Source organism: Dendrobates tinctorius, unplaced genomic scaffold (assembly GCF_039654945.1).
Source record: "Dendrobates tinctorius isolate UK_male_01 unplaced genomic scaffold, ASM3965494v1 ptg000022l, whole genome shotgun sequence".
Taxonomy (NCBI): Eukaryota; Metazoa; Chordata; class Amphibia; order Anura; family Dendrobatidae; genus Dendrobates; species Dendrobates tinctorius.
Genome location: NW_027361690.1, coordinates 7,289,742 through 7,309,940, shown reverse-complemented (window position 1 = coordinate 7,309,940; position 20,199 = coordinate 7,289,742). Strand labels below are relative to the sequence as shown.

General features: G+C 48.7%; 1 protein-coding gene across 1 annotated transcript in view; it reads right to left on the bottom strand.

The window, feature by feature from the left end:
* The window catches only part of MYO5A (myosin VA), a 231,956-nt gene extending 212,177 nt beyond the window's left edge, over positions 1–19,779 (bottom strand). The window contains exon 1 of the mRNA XM_073568412.1: positions 19,411–19,779. Within this exon, the coding sequence (XP_073424513.1) occupies positions 19,411–19,437 (27 nt within the window). The 5' untranslated portion in view covers positions 19,438–19,779. The remainder of the gene's footprint in view (positions 1–19,410) is intronic.
* Positions 19,780–20,199: the final 420 nt, after the last annotated feature.

Sequence of the window (20,199 nt, the reverse complement as noted above, 5' to 3'; positions counted from 1 at the left end):
AGGATTAAAGGAGTCAATCACGGGTTATACTGAATCCTTTCTTACAAAAGCATACATAAATCTGCTCAGCTCCTCTTTTTCGTTAACATGATGCCTGCAGATAGGACTACATTTTCATGGTGTCAGGTTCCCTTTAATAAGCAGTAAAAGCCAAAATTGGTTGTATTCACGAGCACTATTTCACAAGACCCATTTCTGATGATGGGAATAATCATTTAAAGAGACTGTCAGCCCAGAACGAATGTTCAAACCAATTACAGGCGCTCGGTGCATCATGTTGGGGCCAACCATTTAAATACACCTTCCCACCTGCTTATTTTCCCCTCAATCTCCTCCCCCCTTGTTTGATTGACAGCTCTGGCTTCATAGAGCCAGAGAAGGGTGGAGAAAGATGAAAACCAAGAAGGAGGGAAGGTGCACTTAAATGTTTGGCTCCGCCATGATGCACCAAGCGCCTGTACTTGGTTTGAACAGTCATTCTGTGCTGACAGTCCCCCTTTCAGGCTTACACATTGTTGGCACTACAGGCTTTTTCTATTTCTACAATTAGAGCCCACCTCAGATTTTTATAACTGAGTGAAACTGGCTGGTTTCACAAGTCAAATATTCATGGTACGAGTACGGACCACAATGTCTGGATCTGCCACGGGACTCTTGACTCAAATGTAACAGTCTCATCATATATAGCCATGAGAGACCCGCGGCCGATCTGGACATCGTGTACCATGAATGTCACATGTAGTTAGAACAGAACTAGATTAAATTATATTTGTAAGAATCCAATATCTGGCATCACCACTGAGATGACTACAGGGGCCAAGCCGCACCAGAAAATGTACAGCTATATACACTACATCAGCACCATAAGTGGCACGGGCAGCTCTCTCCTATTCAGCTGTCCAACAGTGCTTGCCTTAAGGCCCCGTCACACTAAGCGATATCGCTAGCAATATCGCTATAACGTCACTGGTTTTGTGACGCAGCAGTGATATTACTAGCGATATCGCTATGTGTGATACTTACCTCCGACGGCTCCCCCGCTGGTCATCGCTGATCGCACGAGAACGTCCTGGACCGTTTCTCGTCGTCAGCATCCTGCTGTGGAGACGAGCGACGCGTGGACGCGGGCGGGAGGACGTCAGGATCGCCTCGTCTGACAGGTAAGTAGCGACCCCCGACCCCTGCTATGTCGCTGGTGAGATCTGCCTGTGTGGCAGCTCACTAGCGACCACTCTGTGATGTACCAGCGATCCATATCGTTGTCTGGATCGCTGGTGCATCGCTAAGTGTGACATTACCTTTAGGCTATGTGCACACAGTGCGGATCCTCCCGCGGATTTTTCTGCGCTGATTTTACTAAATTCGCAGGACAATTGACCTGCATTCTTCCTGCGGATTTCTTCCTTTTTTTTGCGGTTTTACTGCTGTTTTTGTGCAGTTTTCCACCTGCGGATTTGTAGAATGGAGCAGGTGGAAAACTGCAGCAAAACCGCACAAAAGAAGTCACATGATGCTTTTTTTTTTCCGCACAAAAACCGCAGCATGTGCACAGCGGGTTTTTTTTTTTTTTTACATAGGCTTTAATGGTACTGTACATCAGCGGCAAATCCGCAGCAGAACCCGCACCGTGTGCACAGGGCCTTAGGAAAGATAATCAGTTTTAAAGTCTCAGTAAACCCCTTAATCCCTGATTTTTTGCTACAAGCAATGAGACTACTTTTTACCCTAAGGCTATGTGCCCACGTAGACCAGCTATGGCTCTCCTGAACCGCCTCAGAGATACATATGAAGCAGTCACGCTCAGATTTGGCAGACCTGCGGCCAGTCAATGCATTTTTCAAGCAAAAACCAGCCCAAAGCACTCAAATAGACATCCGGAAGTCTTTGAGTTGTCTCATTGACTTTTATGATAAAGTATAGCGCGCCATCAGAGAGTAAAACGCCTGAAGAATACTCGGCTCACTGCTTGGCTTCTTTGGAAATCTGAAGCAGTTAAAAATATGCTCAAAAGCCTGAACATATGAACAGCAAGACATTTTTACATATAAATGCATACGTTCATTCCCTTAAATATTTAGGTAGAGCTTTATCAAAGAGGTTTTCGGAGTGGAATGATGAAAAAAAATGTCCCCTAATAATGTTTAGTTACATAGGCCTGTTCAATTCATAACTATACTTTACACCCCGTATCACGGAGGGGCTCAAATTATTGCTTTATGTGCCAAGCAGTGAAATAAATGTATATTATAAGACGGCTAGGAGGGATAGCAGAATAATAACCAAGTACTAGTCCAGTGTTGGGGGGACACATTGCTGCGCGTTCACACGAGATCAGATAGCTGCAGTCTCAGCATTGTGAGTGAAGGCATTCTGTAACGATCTCCGTGTCGAATGGAAAGAACGTGGCAAAATTTCCTATTGTTTAAATCAGGTTTTTGTGTTGTATGTTTTTTTACCTTCATATGACAATATCAATAAAAAAATAACACAATATCACAAAAAAAATAAATTGGTAATCTTGCAATTTTCATAGTGGCCTCTGGGGCTAATTCAGGCTCATACTTCCAGTCCTTTCTTGAAGAGTTTCCAGTAGGCTCCATATCATCAGAGACAGGATCACAGTGACAGGTAACATCTCTTTACACGGCTCAAAGGATAAACCAATCGGAATCGGTATTGCCACAGCTGAACCCGCTACCTCCAACCCTTCATAATGACGTTTCTGCACACGCTCAGACGATTGAATACAAAAGCTAGGGTCTGAATTAGTATATTTTTGCCATTTTACATTTGGATTTCTCAAAACAAGACATTAAACTCTGGACAGGCCCAAGTAGCCATTGTGACAATTACAAGATTTCTCATTTTTAATACAGACTGGTATAAAAAAAATGCCAAAAATTACTAAATTATATAGTTATCCATACACAGAACTAACACAGTATTAAACAATGTCATCATTCTGATGGCACATTTCCATTAAATAGATCTTCAGCAAAATGTCTTTATTTGAAAAGGGACATTATCTTAAAAAAAAAAAAATGACCTACTGTTTAAATCAGGTTTTTTGTATTATATTTTATTTTTTTTTTTTGTAATCTTTGCACTGATCATTGAGGCTTTATTATATTAACATCATGCACATTAGCAGCAATGAACAGTTTCTGTCCCCATTTCTTGCACTGAAGAATCTAATGCGCAAAGATCACTGTGAAGGGAGGGGGAGCAGGGTCAGCTATGCCATGGCCTTGTGTGACTGGTGGATCCTGCGTTATCAGCTGTGTATAGAGGAGTTACCTGTCACTGTAATCCTGCCTCTGATGATAAGGAGCCTGCTGAACATTCTTCCTGAAATGACAGGAAGTGGGAGTCTAAATAAGCCTAGTAGTCAGTGTGAAGATAGTATGAGTGACAATTTTTTTTTAATAAAGATAGTGTTAAGAAAAAGAACTGCCAGTAATTTAAAAAAAAAAAAAAAATACATGCAACACAAAAAATGGTAGTTTTCAGATAATACGTTCAGTATTTGGTCAGTATTTCACATCAGTCTCTATAAGCCAAAACCAGGAGTGGGTGATAAATGCTGAAGTGGTGACGTGTTTCCATTATACTGTTCATCTGATTCTTCCTCTCCTGGTTTTGGCTAACTACTAAAAGTTAAAACAAAGAAAAAAATGAGAAGTGCAACTGCAAACGTGTTTCATGCCAGATTTCTTAGTTCTCATTTTATCAACTCCAGATATACGGTACCGAAAATAGGTAGAGAAGGAAAGCTGCTCTATCCATAAACCTTCAAAACTCACACAGAGGAATATAAAGAGAGATACATACATGCATACATACACACATTGAGCTATATAGGTGTGTGTGTATGTCCAGGATTGGCATCCGCACCGTCGCAGCTACAGTCACAAAATTTGGCACAGTCACACGTCTGGACCCCGAGAGCGTCCTAAGCTATGTTGTGAGGCGAAATTTTAACCCCGCGCGTTCCAATTCACCAAACAATTTTGCCCCCGTCTACATAATGGGGGAAAAAGTGTGTGTATCAAGCCCCGCCCCTCATTATGATGTCATAATGGTTGCCATGGCAACACTGATGTCATGAGGATGTGTGATGGGTATATGGGCACTGGACTATGGGATGGAGGATGTGTGATGGGTATATGGGCACTGGACTATGGGATGGAGGATATGTATGACGGGTATATGGGCACGGGACTATGGGATGGAGGATATGTATGATGGGTATATGGGCATGGGACTATGAGATGAAGGATGTATGATGGGTATATGGGCACTGGACTATGGGATGGAGGATATGTATGATGGGTATATGGGCACGGGACTATGGGATGGAGGATGTATGATGGGTATATGGGCACTGGACTATGGGATGGAGGATATGTATGATGGGTATATGGTCATGGGACTATGGGATGGAGGATGTGTGATGGGTATATGGGCACGGAACTATGGGACGGAGTATATGTATGATAGGTATATGGGCACAGGACTATGGGATGGAGGATGTGTGATGGCTATATGGGCACTGGACTATGGGACGGAGGATATGTATGACGGGTATATGGGCACGGGACTATGGGATGGAGGATATGTATGATGGGTATATGGGCATGGGACTATGAGATGAAGGATGTGTGATGGGTATATGGGCACTGGACTATGGGATGGAGGATATGTATGACGGGTATATGGGCACGGGACTATGGGATGGAGGATGTGTGATGGGTATATGGGCACTGGACTATGGGACGGAGGATATGTATGACGGGTATATGGGCACAGGACTATGGGATGGAGGATGTGTGATGGCTATATGGGCACTCGACTATAGGATGGCGAATATGTATGATGGGTATATGGGCATGGGACGGAGGATATGTATGACGGGTATATGGGCACAGGACTATGGGATGGCGAATATGTATGATGGGTATATGGGCATGGGACTATGGGATGGAGGATATGTATGATGGGTATATGGGCATGGGACTATGGAATGTAGGATGTGTGATGGGTATATGGGCACCCGACTATGGGATGGAGGATATGTATGATGAGTATATGGGCACGGGCTTATGGGAAGGTGGATATGTATGATGGGTATATGGGCACGGGACTATGGGATGGAGGATAATTATAATTTGTTATAACTAACCACAGTTAGTTACTATGCCCGGGCAAATAAAGGGAACACTAAGATACCACATCCTAGATATCACTGAATGAAATTTTCCAGTTGCAAATCTTTATTCATTACCTAGTGGAATGTGTTGAGACCCATAAATCATAAAAATGATCAATGTAAATCCAAAATGAATATCCCATGGAGGTCTGGATTTGGAATGAAACTCAAATTCAAAGTGGAAAATCAAATTACAGATTGATCCAACTTCAGTGGAAATGCCTTAAGACAAGGAAATTATGCTCAATAATGTGTGTGGCCTCTCAGTGTGCCTGTATGACCTCCCTACAACGCCTGGGCATGCTCCTGATGAGGCGACAGATGGTCTCCGGAGGGATCTCTTCCAAGACCTGGACTAAAGCATCCGCCAACTTCTGGACAGTCTGTGGTGCAACGTGACGTTGGTGGATGGAGCGAGACATGATGTCCCAGATGTGCTCAATCGGTTTCAGGTCTGGCGAATGGGCGGGCCAGTCCATAGCTTCAATGCCTTCATCTTGTAGGAACTGCTGACACACTCCAGCTACATGAAGTCTGGAATTGTCCTGCATTAGGAGGAAGCCAGGGCCAACTGCACCAGCATATGGTCTCACAAGGGGTCTGAGGATCTCATCTCGGTACCTAATGGCAATCAGGCTACCTCTGGCGAGCACATGAAGGGCTGTGCGGCCCTCCAAAGAAATGCCACCCCACATCATTACTGACCCACTGCCAAACCGGTCATGCTAAAGGATGTTGCAGGCAGCAGATCGCTCTCCACGGCATCTCCAGACTCTGTCACATGAGCTCAGTATGAACCTGCTTTCATCTGTGAAGAGCACAGGGCGCCAGTGGCGAATTTGCAAATCCTGGTGTTCTGTGGCAAATGCCAAGCGTCCTGCACGGTGTTGGGCTGTGAGTACAACCCCCATCTGTGGAAGTCGGGCACTCAGACCATCCTCATGGAGTTGGTTTCCAACAGTTTGTGCAGAGACATGCACATTTGTGGCCTGCTGGAGGTCATTTTGCATGGCTCTGGCAGTGCTCCTCCTGATCCTCCTTGCACAAAGGCTGAGGTAGCGGTCCTGCTGCTGGGTTGTTGCCCTCATACGGCCCCCTCCACGTCTCCTGGTGTACTGGCCTGTCTCCTGGTAGTACCTCCAGCCTCTGGACACTATGCTGACAGATACAGCAAACCTTCTTGCTACAGCTCGCATTGATGTGCCATCCTGGATGAGCTGCACTACCTGAGCCACTTGTGTGGGTTGTAGAGTCCGTCTCATGCTACCACGAGTGCGAAAGCACAACCAACATTCAATACTGACCAAAAAATCAGCCAGAAAGCATTGGTACTGAGATGTGGTCTGTGGTCCCCACCTGCAGAACCACTCCATTATTGAGGGTGTCTTGATAATTGCCAATAATTTCCATCTGCTGTCTATTCCATTTGCAAAAGAGCATGTGAAATTAATTGTCAATCAGTGTAGCTTCCTAAAGCCCCCGTTACACATAGCGATATCGCTAGCAATATCGCTGCAAGGTCACCGATTTTGTGACATTGCTAGCGTTATCGCTATGTGTGATCCTTACCTCCGACCGGCTCCCCCGCTGCTCATCGCTGGTCGTGCGAGAACGTCCTGGACTGTTTCGTCGTCAGCTTCCTGCTGGGCTTCCTGTGGCGCCGACGAGCGACGCGTGGAAGCGGGTGGGAGGATGTCAGGATCGCCGTGTCTGACAGGTAAGTAACGACCCCCGACCCCTGCTATGTCGCTGGTGAGATCTGCCTGTGTGGCAGCTCACTAGCGACCACTTAGCGATGCACCAGCGATCCATATCGTTGTCGGGATCGCTGGTGCATCGCTAAGTGTAACGGTACCCTAAGTGGACAATTTGATTTCACAGAAGTTTGACTTACTTGGAGTTATATTCTGTTAAGTGTTCCCTTTACTTTTTTGAGCAGTGTATAATGGGTTCCAAAAACAATGCATACATCTAAAAATGTATCTCTTAGACACTGAAGAATCAGAAGTGCAGGATAAAAAAATAAATAAAAAAAAATAGGAAAGCTTTCCAGTTAATTTACTCTTAAGGTGTTATTTAATTCACATTACCCCCCCCCCTTCCAGGAAAAATTCCTTTAGATTTGTATGGGACAACTGTGTGCCAAAGTATCCTTCTGGATGCATATGACATGCTTACGTCAAGAGACTGCTTCTTTGAAGGTTCAGAATAGTAATGAACCCGTGTTCATACACTATTTTATCCATGAATGACTACTATGGTAAGTGATCAATTTCTGGGCCACGGTCCTTGTTTTATCATAACTAGTGATGAGCGAGCGTGCTCGGATAATGGGTTATCCGAGTGTCCTGTGCGTGCTCGAGTAATATGTCCGAGTCCCTGCGGCTGCAAAATCCGCGCCTCTTAGACAGCCTCAACACATGCAGGGATTGTCTAACCATCAGGAAATCCCGGCATGTATGGCGGCTAACAGGCGCGGATCATGCAGCCGCAGGGACTTGGACATATTACTCGAGCACGCACAGGACACTCGGATAACCCATTATCTGAGCACGCTCGCTCATCACTATAACCAATAATGGAACAAAATATTGGTACCATAGTGGTTGGAGGCATTTTCCTTCTCTGTAAGGCCGGGGACACATCAGGAAAAGGTGTTACATAAGGCGTTACATGCAAAACCCCTTGTGCGACTTGTCTGTGGCTTGCTTTACGCACAACTATTTTGGAGCTCTGATTTTGTGGTAAGTAAAATGGTCAAGCTGCAGATAAGCTAAATGCCACATGCGACTTGTATGGAAGCGACAGACAATACAACTCATTTAGAACCATTTGCGACTGTGTCACAGTATGTCATAAGAAATCGTTACGTCTAACGCTGCAACATGTTGCCACAACTTCAGTGTCGCCATGAAGCCCTACACTTGGGGCTCATTCACACGTCAGGTTTTTGACCACTCGATAAGGAACATTTTATCAGTGATTTTCACTGTAAAAAAAAAATTTCCCCATGAGCTATCAGTCAGTGAATACCGGACCGCACACGGAGGGCATCTGAGTGCTGTCGGATTTCCTCACTGAGCCATTGACTTGCATTGTCAAATTTAGTCTGACAGCTGGATCAATATCGGACAAATGTTGCACAGAACACTTGGTCCGAGATTTGAACTCATGACCCCCAAGGCTGCAGTGCTAACCACTGAGCCACTAAAGCAGAGGGGGAGCGACAAAAATCTGCCAGATCGCCCCTCCACTGCTAACTGCAGATATATGTTCAATACAGAAACTATATGGGTCACAAGAGATTTACTGTCCGGTGATGAGGGAAGGTCACTGGCAATGACACAGAGAGACAGCCATGGAGCTGCTCTACTGCTAACTTACATGTGAGCTGAGGCTACTGATTTACTGCCATTTTCTGATGAACCTATTGCCCAAGATCCTTAACGTACTTCTGCTTTATTAACAAATGCAACACCAAATTATATTGATACACAGTGTCAACATCAGGAAAATTAAAGGGGTTGTAGCTATGTCCCTTACAAAGACATGAAGCTCCACAGCACAGAAATCCTCCGTACAAGCCGGTCACACTGCTTATTGCGGTTACTTTCTGAAAAGGCTTCTCAAGGTACGACCCTAACTCCGACGTCACAAAAAAGACTTCCTGCACTCCAATAGGGACTAGTAGAGGTTTACACCTGTATCGTAGAGGTAGAAGATATTTAGGATGGTCATGTCACTGCTTGCTGTGCCATGTTGTAAATAGCATTAAAAGGCTCATTAAGAATGTTATATGGTTTTCCTAAAAACATAAGCAAATGGAAACTAGATTTTCTTAAAAGGGAGTCTGTCAGTTCTCATTGACTGTTCAATCCAAGCATATGCTATGGGCGCACCATCCCACCGAATTGTTTGCCACCTAGTCCCACTCTCTTTAAGGGTATGTGCAGACGATCAGGAATTGGCAGCCCTTTTGGATGCAGTGCATGTCCGCACCATGTCGGCTATGGAACGCAGGTGAATCCTCATGTGTTCATTGAGCCGTGTGAATTTACCGCGTCCAATACATTGTACAGGTGACATTTATCTTGTGGAGGCTAGTGTCTCCACAAGATAAATAGACATGCGGTCTGGAAAGAGGCGCTTCATGTCCGTCTCGGTGGATGAGCAGCGGGCATCTCTGGACGCATAGTGGACACTGTGCTGTAACATCTGGACGCTGAGGGGTGGACGCTGCACAAATACTTGTGCAGCGTCCAACCCGCAACGTTTACAGACCATGTGCACATACTCGTATGGGTTCCGGGTATTTTTGAGTGTGAGGTCTGTGCGGAAGCAATGTGAACAGTCACATCTTCAGATACTCAACACAGCAGCTCTGCATCAGCAGGAAGTCACAGGACTAAATGCGTTACCAATCATCTGCTGCAGGCCATTCAGCCAACCAGCGGCATGTACAAGGAAAAGCCTGGCAGCTGGCTATGGATCAGAATGCAATGCTGGTCTCATTCCCTGAACCCCAAAAAGCGCAGAATCCTGGAGCAGACAAAAATATTAGTAAAGACCCAATTGGACTATTTGCTTGTTCCTATAAGTTGATATCAAATACTTTCCTGCTTTTTGCTCTGAGGCAACACGATATAGGCAAAAGAAAGTGGATGGAGTAGCCTGGTGAAAACTAAAAATATATATGGCGGCATGAGAAGACTAGTGGAAAAATTAGTGAAGAGAAGCCGCAAAATACCAGAAGGAAAGAACACAAGCCCTCAAAGTTTCCCTCATAAGTGTGACTTTAAAGGGAACCTGTCATCAGGATTGTGCCCAGTAACCTACAGACAGTGTCAGGTCGGCGCTGTTATACTGATTACATTGATAGCTGGTGATGAAATCCATTTTGTGGTTGTTGTGTAATATTTATTTCCAATTAATGATATCCTCGTGCTCAGGGGCGGCCTGTGGGGGGCTTCATGTTGTGCTCAAAAAATTACATTTATCATGCAGGTAGTGGCACCTGCACTGTAGCATGATCAGATCTATAATATGCATATTTTTGTTTTATTTAGTGATATAAATTTATTTACAACAAAATATATATATACACCTCAATACCGGCCATGCATGCACAGTAGCAGAATTAGGCAGATGCTACTACGCAGGCGCCTCCGCCGGTTCAATTTTGTCTCCACCAAGATGGCGCCATCCGCAGTGGCATCTATCGGCAATCTGATAAATGCTACTGCGCTGGCGCCACCGACACAATCTTGGTGGAGACAATTTTTTTTCCTCTAGAAAAATGGAGCCGGCAGTGACACCAGCGCAGTAGCATGTATTGCATTCAGAATTTTGCTACTGCGCTGGCATAGCCATTTTCAGGAATACATTTTTTTTCTAAAGAAATTTATATGACTTAAGTAAAAATATGGCTGTTATAGATCCGATCATGCTACAGTGCAGGCGCCACTGCCTGCATGATGAATGTAATTTTTTTTTTTTTTCAAAACAATGAGATATTCATTATGTAAACTAGGGGGCAGGTCAGTGAGGGATCAGTGATCTGTTAGGGTGTGTGCACACGCTGCAGATTCTGATGCGGATTTTGCAAAATCCGCAGGTAAATCCCCTGCGGTTTGACACCTCTACAATGGAGAAGGTGTGAAACCGCTGTGGATTCTGCACAAAGTGACATGCTGTGGTTTTGAAACTGAAGCAAATCCGCACCGTGTGCACTGCAGTTTTGTCTTCCATTGAATATAAAAAGGTACTGTACACCGCAGCAAAAACTGCTGCGGATCCGCAGGGTCAAATCCGCTGCAGATCCGCAGCAGAATCCACAGCGTGTGCACACACCCTTAGAAGCCCATACTGATGAATACCTAATCAGAGCACCACATGAAGACCCCCACAGTCCCGCCCCGCAGCACAAGTAGATCTTTAACTCAAAATAAAGATTAAACAACAACCACAAGACGGATTTCATCAACCCAGGTGTCATTGTAATCAGTATAATGGCGCCAACCTGACACTGTCTGTAGGTTACTGGGCACAATCTTGCTGACAGGTTCCCTATAAAAGGTCACAAAACAGGTTGTTTACATGGACCGTCTGGCGACATGATACAACCATACACTTTTACTAATCAATGTTCGTTTCAATTCCTGTATACATGGGCAGAAAACGGAAACTGCTCACTGAGCGATCTACACTCACTGGCCACTTTATTAGGTACACCATGCTAGTAAGGGGTTGGACCCCCCTTTTGCCTTCAGAACTGCCTCAATTCTTCGTGGCAGAGATTCAACAAGGTGCTGGAAGCATTCCTCAGAGATTTTGGACCATATTGACATGATGGCATCACACAGTTGGCGCAGATTTGTCGGCTGCACATCCCTGATGCGAATCTCCCGTTCCACCACATCCCAAAGATGCTCTATTGGATTGAGATCTGGTGACTGAGGAGGCCATTTGAGTACAGTAAACTCATTGTCATGTTCAAGAAACCAATCTGAGATGATTCGAGCTTTATCACATGGCGCATTATCCTGCTGAAAGTAGCCATCAGATGTTGGGTACATTGTGGTCATAAAGGGATGGACATGGTCAGCAACAATACTCAGGTAGGCTGTGGCGTTGCAACGATGCTCAATTGGTACCAAGGGGCCCAAAGAGTGCCCAGAAAAAATTCCCCACACCATGACACCACCACCACCAGCCTGAACCGTTGATACAAGGCAGGATGGATCCATGCTTTCATGTTGTTTACGCCAAATTCTGACCCTACCATCCGAATGTCGCAGCAGAAATCGAGACTCATCAGACCAGGCAACGTTTTTCCAATCTTCTACTGTCCAATTTCGATGAGCTTGTGCAAATTGTAGCCTCAGTTTCCTGTTCTTAGCTGAGAGGAGTGGTACCCAGTGTGGTCTTCTGCTGCTGTAGCCCATCTGCCTCAAAGTTCGACGCACTGTGCGTTCAGAGATGCTCTTCTGCCTACCTTGGTTGTAACGGGTGGCAATTTGAGTCACTGTTGCCTTTCTATCAGCTCGAACCAGTCTGCCCATTCTCCTCTGACCTCTGGCATCAACATGGCATTTCCGGCCACAGAACTGCCGCTCACTGGATTTTTTTTCTTTTTCGGACCATTCTCTGTAAACCCTAGAGATGGTTGTGCGTGAAAATCCCAGTAGATCAGCAGTTTCTGAAATTCTCAGACCAGCCCTTCTGGCACCAACAATCATGCCACGTTCAAAGGCACTCAAATCACCTTTCTTCCCCATACTGATGCTCGGTTTGAACTGCAGGAGATTGTCTTGACCATGTCTACATGCCTAAATGCACTGAGTTGCCGCCATGTGATTGGCTGATTAGAAATTAAGTCTTAACACACAGTTGGACAGGTGTACCTAATAAAGTGGCCAGTGAGTGTATACCAGATTGCTGAGTGCACACGGGCTACCATTGCTCTCGGCGGTGCGAGTCCTGTTTACACTGGACAATGCACTGCTGAAAACGATCTTTTCCTGCTCAAAAAATCATTTCACCCAATAAATGGGCGTTTGAGTGATCGGTAAGCTGTTTATATGGCAAAATAATGGTGAAAAGGGGCATTTTTAACACGATTATCCTCCTCTGAGTCTGTGCCCAATGTCCCATTTATTTATTTCACTGACTTACATATAGCGCCATTAATTCCACAGCGCTTTATAGACATTGTCACATACACTCAGGAGGAAAGTTCCCAACAGAGGCTACAGTCAGGATGGATGCCAAAGCATCCGTCCACCATTGGGACCATTTGTTAAAAAAAAAAACCATACAGTAAATGTTTCTTTACAGTGTCCCTATAAGGGGTGGTTCACATTGCGTTAGGGGCCATGCACTGAGCGCATCCATTACATAGCGGCACTATCGCTATGAAACGGGTGTGTTAACGCACCCATTGGCCGCAATTATAGTAACGCATCCTAACGCATGCCGATATTGGCATGCGTTAGCGATGATGCGCTACTTTATGACGTACCCTCGAACACAGTCTGCAGCGTTTTCGGGTGCACCGCGTCTAGCGCAGAGCGAACGGACGCGTTCGCTGTGCATAGACCTGTATGGCTAACACATGGTAGCAAAATACTACCAAGCGGTAGCGCATACCGTTAGCGCTAGGGCACAAAAGATATAAAAAATGACATCAGCGTTAGCGCATCCGTTTAACGGGCCCTTTAAACGGATGCCCCTAACGCAATATGGACCTAGCCTAAATAAAAAAAGTGCAGTCTGCTTTGTTTTTTTATACAGTAAAACAAATGAGATCCATACCTGCCAAACCAGGACTGAAAGGAGGCACTTATGGCCTCTATCTCGTGAATGGGTGCCTGGGTGAACTTTGCAGTATATGTCAGGAAAAGATCACAAATTATACAGACGCAGTGAGGCCTTAGCAAAAGAAGTGTAACCATGGTCCGAAGGAAGCGTGGATAAAATATGGTGGCTCCTCATTGTGTCTCCCTAATCTTATGAGAACCAACTAAACTCAGATGTAAAGAGCAACGTTGGTTTCTCTGGCTTCTACCTCATAACTCGGGTTGTGAACAACACATTATTGACGTTCACCTAAACTAGATACAGAAGAGATCACTCTCTGACTCTGGTTACCAGAAACTGCTCAGTAACCCACTATAACAATTGGGTTTCAGAAGGTGGAAACAAGAAGGGCCTGTTCAAGCCATGAAAAACATTTACCCCCCAACCAAAGGGCCCACTCCTGATTTGGGCTCACAAATACTAATGGCCTATGTAATTGGAGGTAGGTTCATATTATCCAATTTTGCGGCATTAAACGACCGCCTGTTAGTAAACACTTAATGGTCGGCTGTTGGGTAACAGCCTGTTCACACAGGTAGACCACACCTGCGTACTGAACGATTTGTAATAAATTATTCTGTGTGCATAGGCTGCCATTGTTCTCGACAGCACAGATCCTGAATACACAGGACAACGTGCTGCCGAGGTTTTCTATGCATTGCAAAAGATCATTTCACATGACAAAACGAGCATTTTGCGGTTTAGACGGCATGCTTATTGTGGAACGAGCGTTCTTGGGAAGGCTCATTCGCGATGATCTTGCAGTATAGATGACCCGTTATTGCACAGGATTTAACATTCCCAATTATTTATTGCCACTGAGATAAGGCACTGCCAGGATCATCTGGCTGATGAGAAACTGGGTCTGAGCAGAAAAAAGTAAATTAATCTGCATGCAAAATGTAATTGCATAAGAACACATGACCTTTACACAGTGAAAACCAAAAACAAAACACAAAACAAATATCCTGGAATAAAAAAATAAAAAATATATTGCAAAAATTGCATGAAGGTAGTAATAAGGGTATTTAGTTAACATAATTTTGATCAAAATAATGTAGAAGCCATCCCGCCACGTCAAGGCAACCCCCGTGGGACAGTCCTAACTCTTGTATTTAAAACCTTTCCACTTGTCAAGTCAGGATCATCTGGCTGCAGCTTATTCTCCGCTCCCCAGATTACTGTGCCATATTCCAGATGCCAATGATCAGGGCATATAAAGATGGCGTTACCTACACTACTGCTCCCTATGTGAGTACATTTGCAGAGTGCCGTCACGTTCTTCTGCTCTACGTGTTACAGCTAGAATCCTAATTATATATAAGACGCGTTAATCAGCTTGTATAAAAAAATGACTTTAATCTTGCCAAGCGTAGGAGACCATGTTGGTAAACTTGGCGCTGCACTGAACATAGGCACCTGCAGATTCACTGAGCGTGATACACTGCGCTGTATATTCGGAGAACAAAGGATGTGGAGGCTTCAATTAGACAAAGAGCCAGCTGAGGGCATGCTCTGCCAGGCTCCACGAGAACATGGCAGGGTCTACAACGCAGACATAAGCAATTTATGTCTCTAGAGTCGCTGGAAAAGCAACATATTGACGTTCGCCTCAGATTACAAGAGGGTACACAGTAAGCTCCCTTTACATGAAACCATATAACCAGTTACCACTATCAGAGGGTGAAGGGTACAAGTGTGCAGGAATTTAAAGGGATTCTACAGGATAAGAAAACCCATGGCACCTCATGTCAGAAATTGTGCCCCATCTGCCCACAGCTTGAGTGATGTACTGCACATCTGTATTAGTTATTGCCATAAAGCTGAGCTGCAATTCCAGACAACCTACACACAAGGGAGGCGCTGTTTGTGGAAGAAAGCAGCCTCGTCTATCCATCACCTTTTGATACGGATGTGTCACAATTTTGATCAGTGATGGTCCATGTGCTGAGACCCCCCACTAATCACTAAAAGGACTGGATGGAGGATCTTAGGAGAGCACTTAGCCCTTTTGTCTACAATGAGGTCCATGAACCTCCAAATGGATTACCCTCTCCACTGGCACCAAAACTTCTGCCCAACAAAGTCAAGGGGTATCAATTAAGAAAAAAAGAGACACTGCTCTGGGGGACGAGGACAGCTTTGTGTATGCCATGGCGCCTAGTGCTAATGTTAAAGATAACAGGACATGCCAAATATCAGGGACACTTTCCTGCAGGAGCTGGCCGAAATGAGACAGGCACATCGCGAGCCCTCTCGCTCTCCGTGGGGCAGATGCCCATCGCGAGCCCTCTCGCTCTCCGTGGGGCAGATGCCCATCGCGAGCCCTCTCGCTCTCCGTGGGGCAGATGCCCATCGCGAGCCCTCTCGCTCTCCGTGGGGCAGATGCCCATCGCGAGCCCTCTCGCTCTCCGTGGGGCAGATGCCCATCGCGAGCCCTCTCGCTCTCCGGGGGCAGATGCCCATCGCGAGCCCTCTCGCTCTCCGGGGGCAGATGCCCATCGCGAGCCCTCTCGCTCTCCGGGGGCAGATGCCCATCGCGAGCACTCTCATTCTCCGGGAGCAGATGCCCATTGCGAGCCCACATTCTCCAGGGGCAGATGCCCATTGCGAGCCCTCTCATTCTTCGGGAGCAGATGCCCATTGCGAACCCTCTCATTCTCCGTGGGCAGATGCCCATCGCGAGCCCTCTCATTCTCCAGGGGCAGATGCCCATTGCGAGCCCTCTCATTCTCCGTGGGCAGATGCTTATTGTCAGTTCTCTTATTCTCTGGGGGCAGATGCCCATCGCGAGCCCTCTCATTCTCCGGGAGCAGATGCCCATCGCGAGCCCTCTCATTCTCCGGGAGCAGATGCCCATCGCGAGCCCTCTCATTCTCCGGGAGCAGATGCCCATCGCGAGCACTCTCATTCTCCGGGAGCAGATGCCCATCGCGAGCACTCTCATTCTCCGGGAGCAGATGCCCATCGCGAGCCCTCTCATTCTCCGGGAGCAGATGCCCATCGCGAGCCCTCTCATTCTCCGGGAGCAGATGCCCATCGCGAGCCCTCTCATTCTCCGGGAGCAGATGCCCATCGCGAGCCCTCTCATTCTCCGGGAGCAGATGCCCATCGCGAGCCCTCTCATTCTCCGGGAGCAGATGCCCATCGCGAGCCCTCTCATTCTCCGGGAGCAGATGCCCATCGCGAGCCCTCTCATTCTCCGGGAGCAGATGCCCATCGCGAGCCCTCTCATTCTCCGGGAGCAGATGCCCATCGCGAGCCCTCTCATTCTCCGGGAGCAGATGCCCATCGCGAGCCCTCTCATTCTCCGGGAGCAGATGCCCATCGCGAGCCCTCTCATTCTTCGGGAGCAGATGCCCATCGCGAGCCCTCTCATTCTTCGGGAGCAGATGCCCATCGCGAGCCCTCTCATTCTTCGGGAGCAGATGCCCATCGCGAGCCCTCTCATTCTTCGGGAGCAGATGCCCATTGCGAGCCCTCTCATTCTTCGGGAGCAGATGCCCATTGCGAGCCCTCTCATTCTTCGGGAGCAGATGACCATTGCGAGCCCTCATTCTCCAGGGGCAGATGCCCATTGCGAGCCCTCTCATTCTCCGGGGGCAGATGTCCATTGCGAGCCCACATTCTCAGGGAGCAGAAGCCCATAGCGAACCCTCTCATTCTCCGGGGGCAGATGCTTATTGTCAGTTCTCTTATTCTCTGGGGGCAGATGCCATTGCACCCCCTTGTACCCACTATAGTGTAACCCACCTCACAATCTATGTTAGAAAGGTCCCGGTCATCAGATCAGCTAAAAACCATCGGTATTATAAATGAGGCCTAACTGCTGAATGCCCAGGTCACGCTAGGTGACAGCTTACACATGGTACATTTCACCAGCCCAAACGTCGGCTTCAGCAAATGTAGTTTATGATTCATATTCCAGAGAATAGTCTGCTCTTATCCCTCCCCCAATGGCTGCACTGCCCTCATCATACACCCCAGCACAGCACAAAGAGGAATTACTGACCAGAAGGAGCCATCAAGGACACACACTGGCAGAGTGGTCATCCAGTGCCATAGTATCCTCCACCCCAAAGAGCCGAGCAGCGGCACCCTCCCCCACCCTAACACTTGCACGTCACAAGATGCCCAGAGGACCAACGACGCAGCATCTGTATTGTCAGCCACGGAGATAGGAAATATCAAATCCAGCCCCAAGGTACGACGCTGCGTAGCTCACAGCCATCCGTGCTCCATGTACCGTCCAACCACGTACATAGATCAGGTCCTGTCACATGTGCCACATATACCGGGATTTATACCAGCACGTATATACATCTCAGCTATTAATAACACAAGTGCGTCCCACTGTATACACCATGTGCAATCAGAATCTATCAGTCAGTTATAACTCACGCATGTACCATATGCAGGTCATGGATGCCAGCTACCACAAGTATATGGGGGCATGCGCGCACGTACCGCCAGTGTCCCGGGGGCAGGCGCGCACGTACCGCCAGCGTCCCGAGGGCAGGCGCGCACGTACCGCCAGCGTCCCGGGGGCAGGCGCGCACGTACCGCCAGCGTCCCGGGGGCAGGCGCGCACGTACCGCCAGCGTCCCGGGGGCAGGCGCGCACGTACCGCCAGCGTCCCGGGGGCAGGCGCGCACGTACCGCCAGCGTCCCGGGGGCAGGCGCGCACGTACCGCCAGCGTCCCGGGGGCAGGCGCGCACGTACCGCCAGCGTCCCGGGGGCAGGCGCGCACGTACCGCCAGCGTCCCGGGGGCAGGCGCGCACGTACCGCCAGCGTCCCGGGGGCAGGCGCGCACGTACCGCCAGCGTCCCGGGGGCAGGCGCGCACGTACCGCCAGCGTCCCGGGGGCACGCGCGCACGTACCGCCAGCGTCCCGGGGGCACGCGCGCACGTACCGCCAGTGTCCCGGGGGCACGCGCGCACGTACCGCCAGTGTCCCGGGGGCAGGCGCGCACGTACCGCCAGTGTCCCGGGGGCAGGCGCGCACGTACCGCCAGTGTCCCGGGGGCAGGCGCGCACGTACCGCCAGTGTCCCGGGGGCAGGCGCGCACGTACCGCCAGTGTCCCGGGGCAGGCACGCACGTACCGCCAGTGTCCCGGGGCAGGCACGCACGTACCGCCAGTGTCCCGGGGCAGGCACGCACGTACCGCCAGTGTCCCGGGGCACGCACGCACGTACCGCCAGTGTCCCGGGGCAGGCATGCATGTACCGCCCGTGTCCTGGAGCACACATGCATGTACCGCCCGTGTCCTGGAGCACACATGCATGTACCGCCCGTGTCCTGGAGCACACATGCATGTACCGCCCGTGCCCTGAGGCACGCACGTATATACCGCCCGTGTCCCGGGGCACACTCGTATGTACCGCCCGTGTCCTGGAGCACACATGCATGAACCGCCCGTGTCCTGGAGCACACATGCATGTACCGCCCGTGCCCTGAGGCACGCACGTATATACCGCCCGTGTCCCGGGGCACACTCGTATGTACCGCCCGTTTCCTGGAGCACACATGCATGTACCGCCCGTGCCCTGAGGCACGCACGTATATACCGCCCCTGACCTGGGGCATACAGCCCGTGCCCTGGCGCCCGCCCGTATATACCACCAGTGTCCTGGGGCACATGTCTATATACTGTGCCCATGATGGATGCTGATGATGTGGCCTGCTGCCTAGGAGAGGTCCTGGATGCTGCACAATGGCAGGAGGCAACCACTGATTGCAGTGATGTCTCCGCCGGCGCTCCCATGCCGGGCTCGTTACCGGGCTCAGCACCGGATTTAGCATCGGGGTCATTACCGGGCTCAGCACCGGGCTCGCTTACCTTTGTGTAGAGCTCCAGGGCTGCCATGCTTCCCTCCTCGGTGCAGCGCTCCCGGTCCCCGCCTCGGATCCCGCGCTTCTGGGTGAGCGGCGCCTCCCGCCGTGTGCTCGCTGTGCAGGCGACGTCCTCAGTGGAAGGTACCGCCGAGCGCAGCCATATTACCTGCCGCACAGATCTCTATTTTGGAGTCGCTCTCTGTGCATTGTGGGTATCGGTGATGGCTGGGGAAGCAGCTGTGATTTTTGCCTTCTGTGCTGTCCGCGATTGCTGGGCTGACGCTGCCTCCCATCGGCTGGAGCTAGAGCATCCACTGCTGCCTGTCAGCTCATCCCGTGCTGCAGTCAGAGACAGGAGGGGACGCGGCCGGCAGGGGGCGCCAGAGCGCACGTCATGGCCCTGTGAATGGGACCGCATTAACCTCTCCTCTGCCGGACTGTAGCGATGATACAGAACGGTCTGATTACAGCGCCACTCCAGCGTCTGTGACTTATTGGAGTGGTATCACTAATCTCAGTTCCCTGGATCGGTATCATACTGACCAGTCGCCATTTTCTGCTCCCGCTGCCAATCTGGTTGCCTTCTCCGGGTCGTTCCAGTGTCACTTCTAAGGCCTCATTCACACCAGTGCAATGCGAGAAAAGCTCTCCCCAATGTTAGTAAATGAGTCAGCGCTCACCTGCGAGTTTTTTCCTCAGTTCTAATCGCATTGCACTAGCCGATGCACGTCATTGGGTGCGAGAAGAAAATCACACGGGCCGGCTCTCGAACCACACATCTGTTGTCTGATTT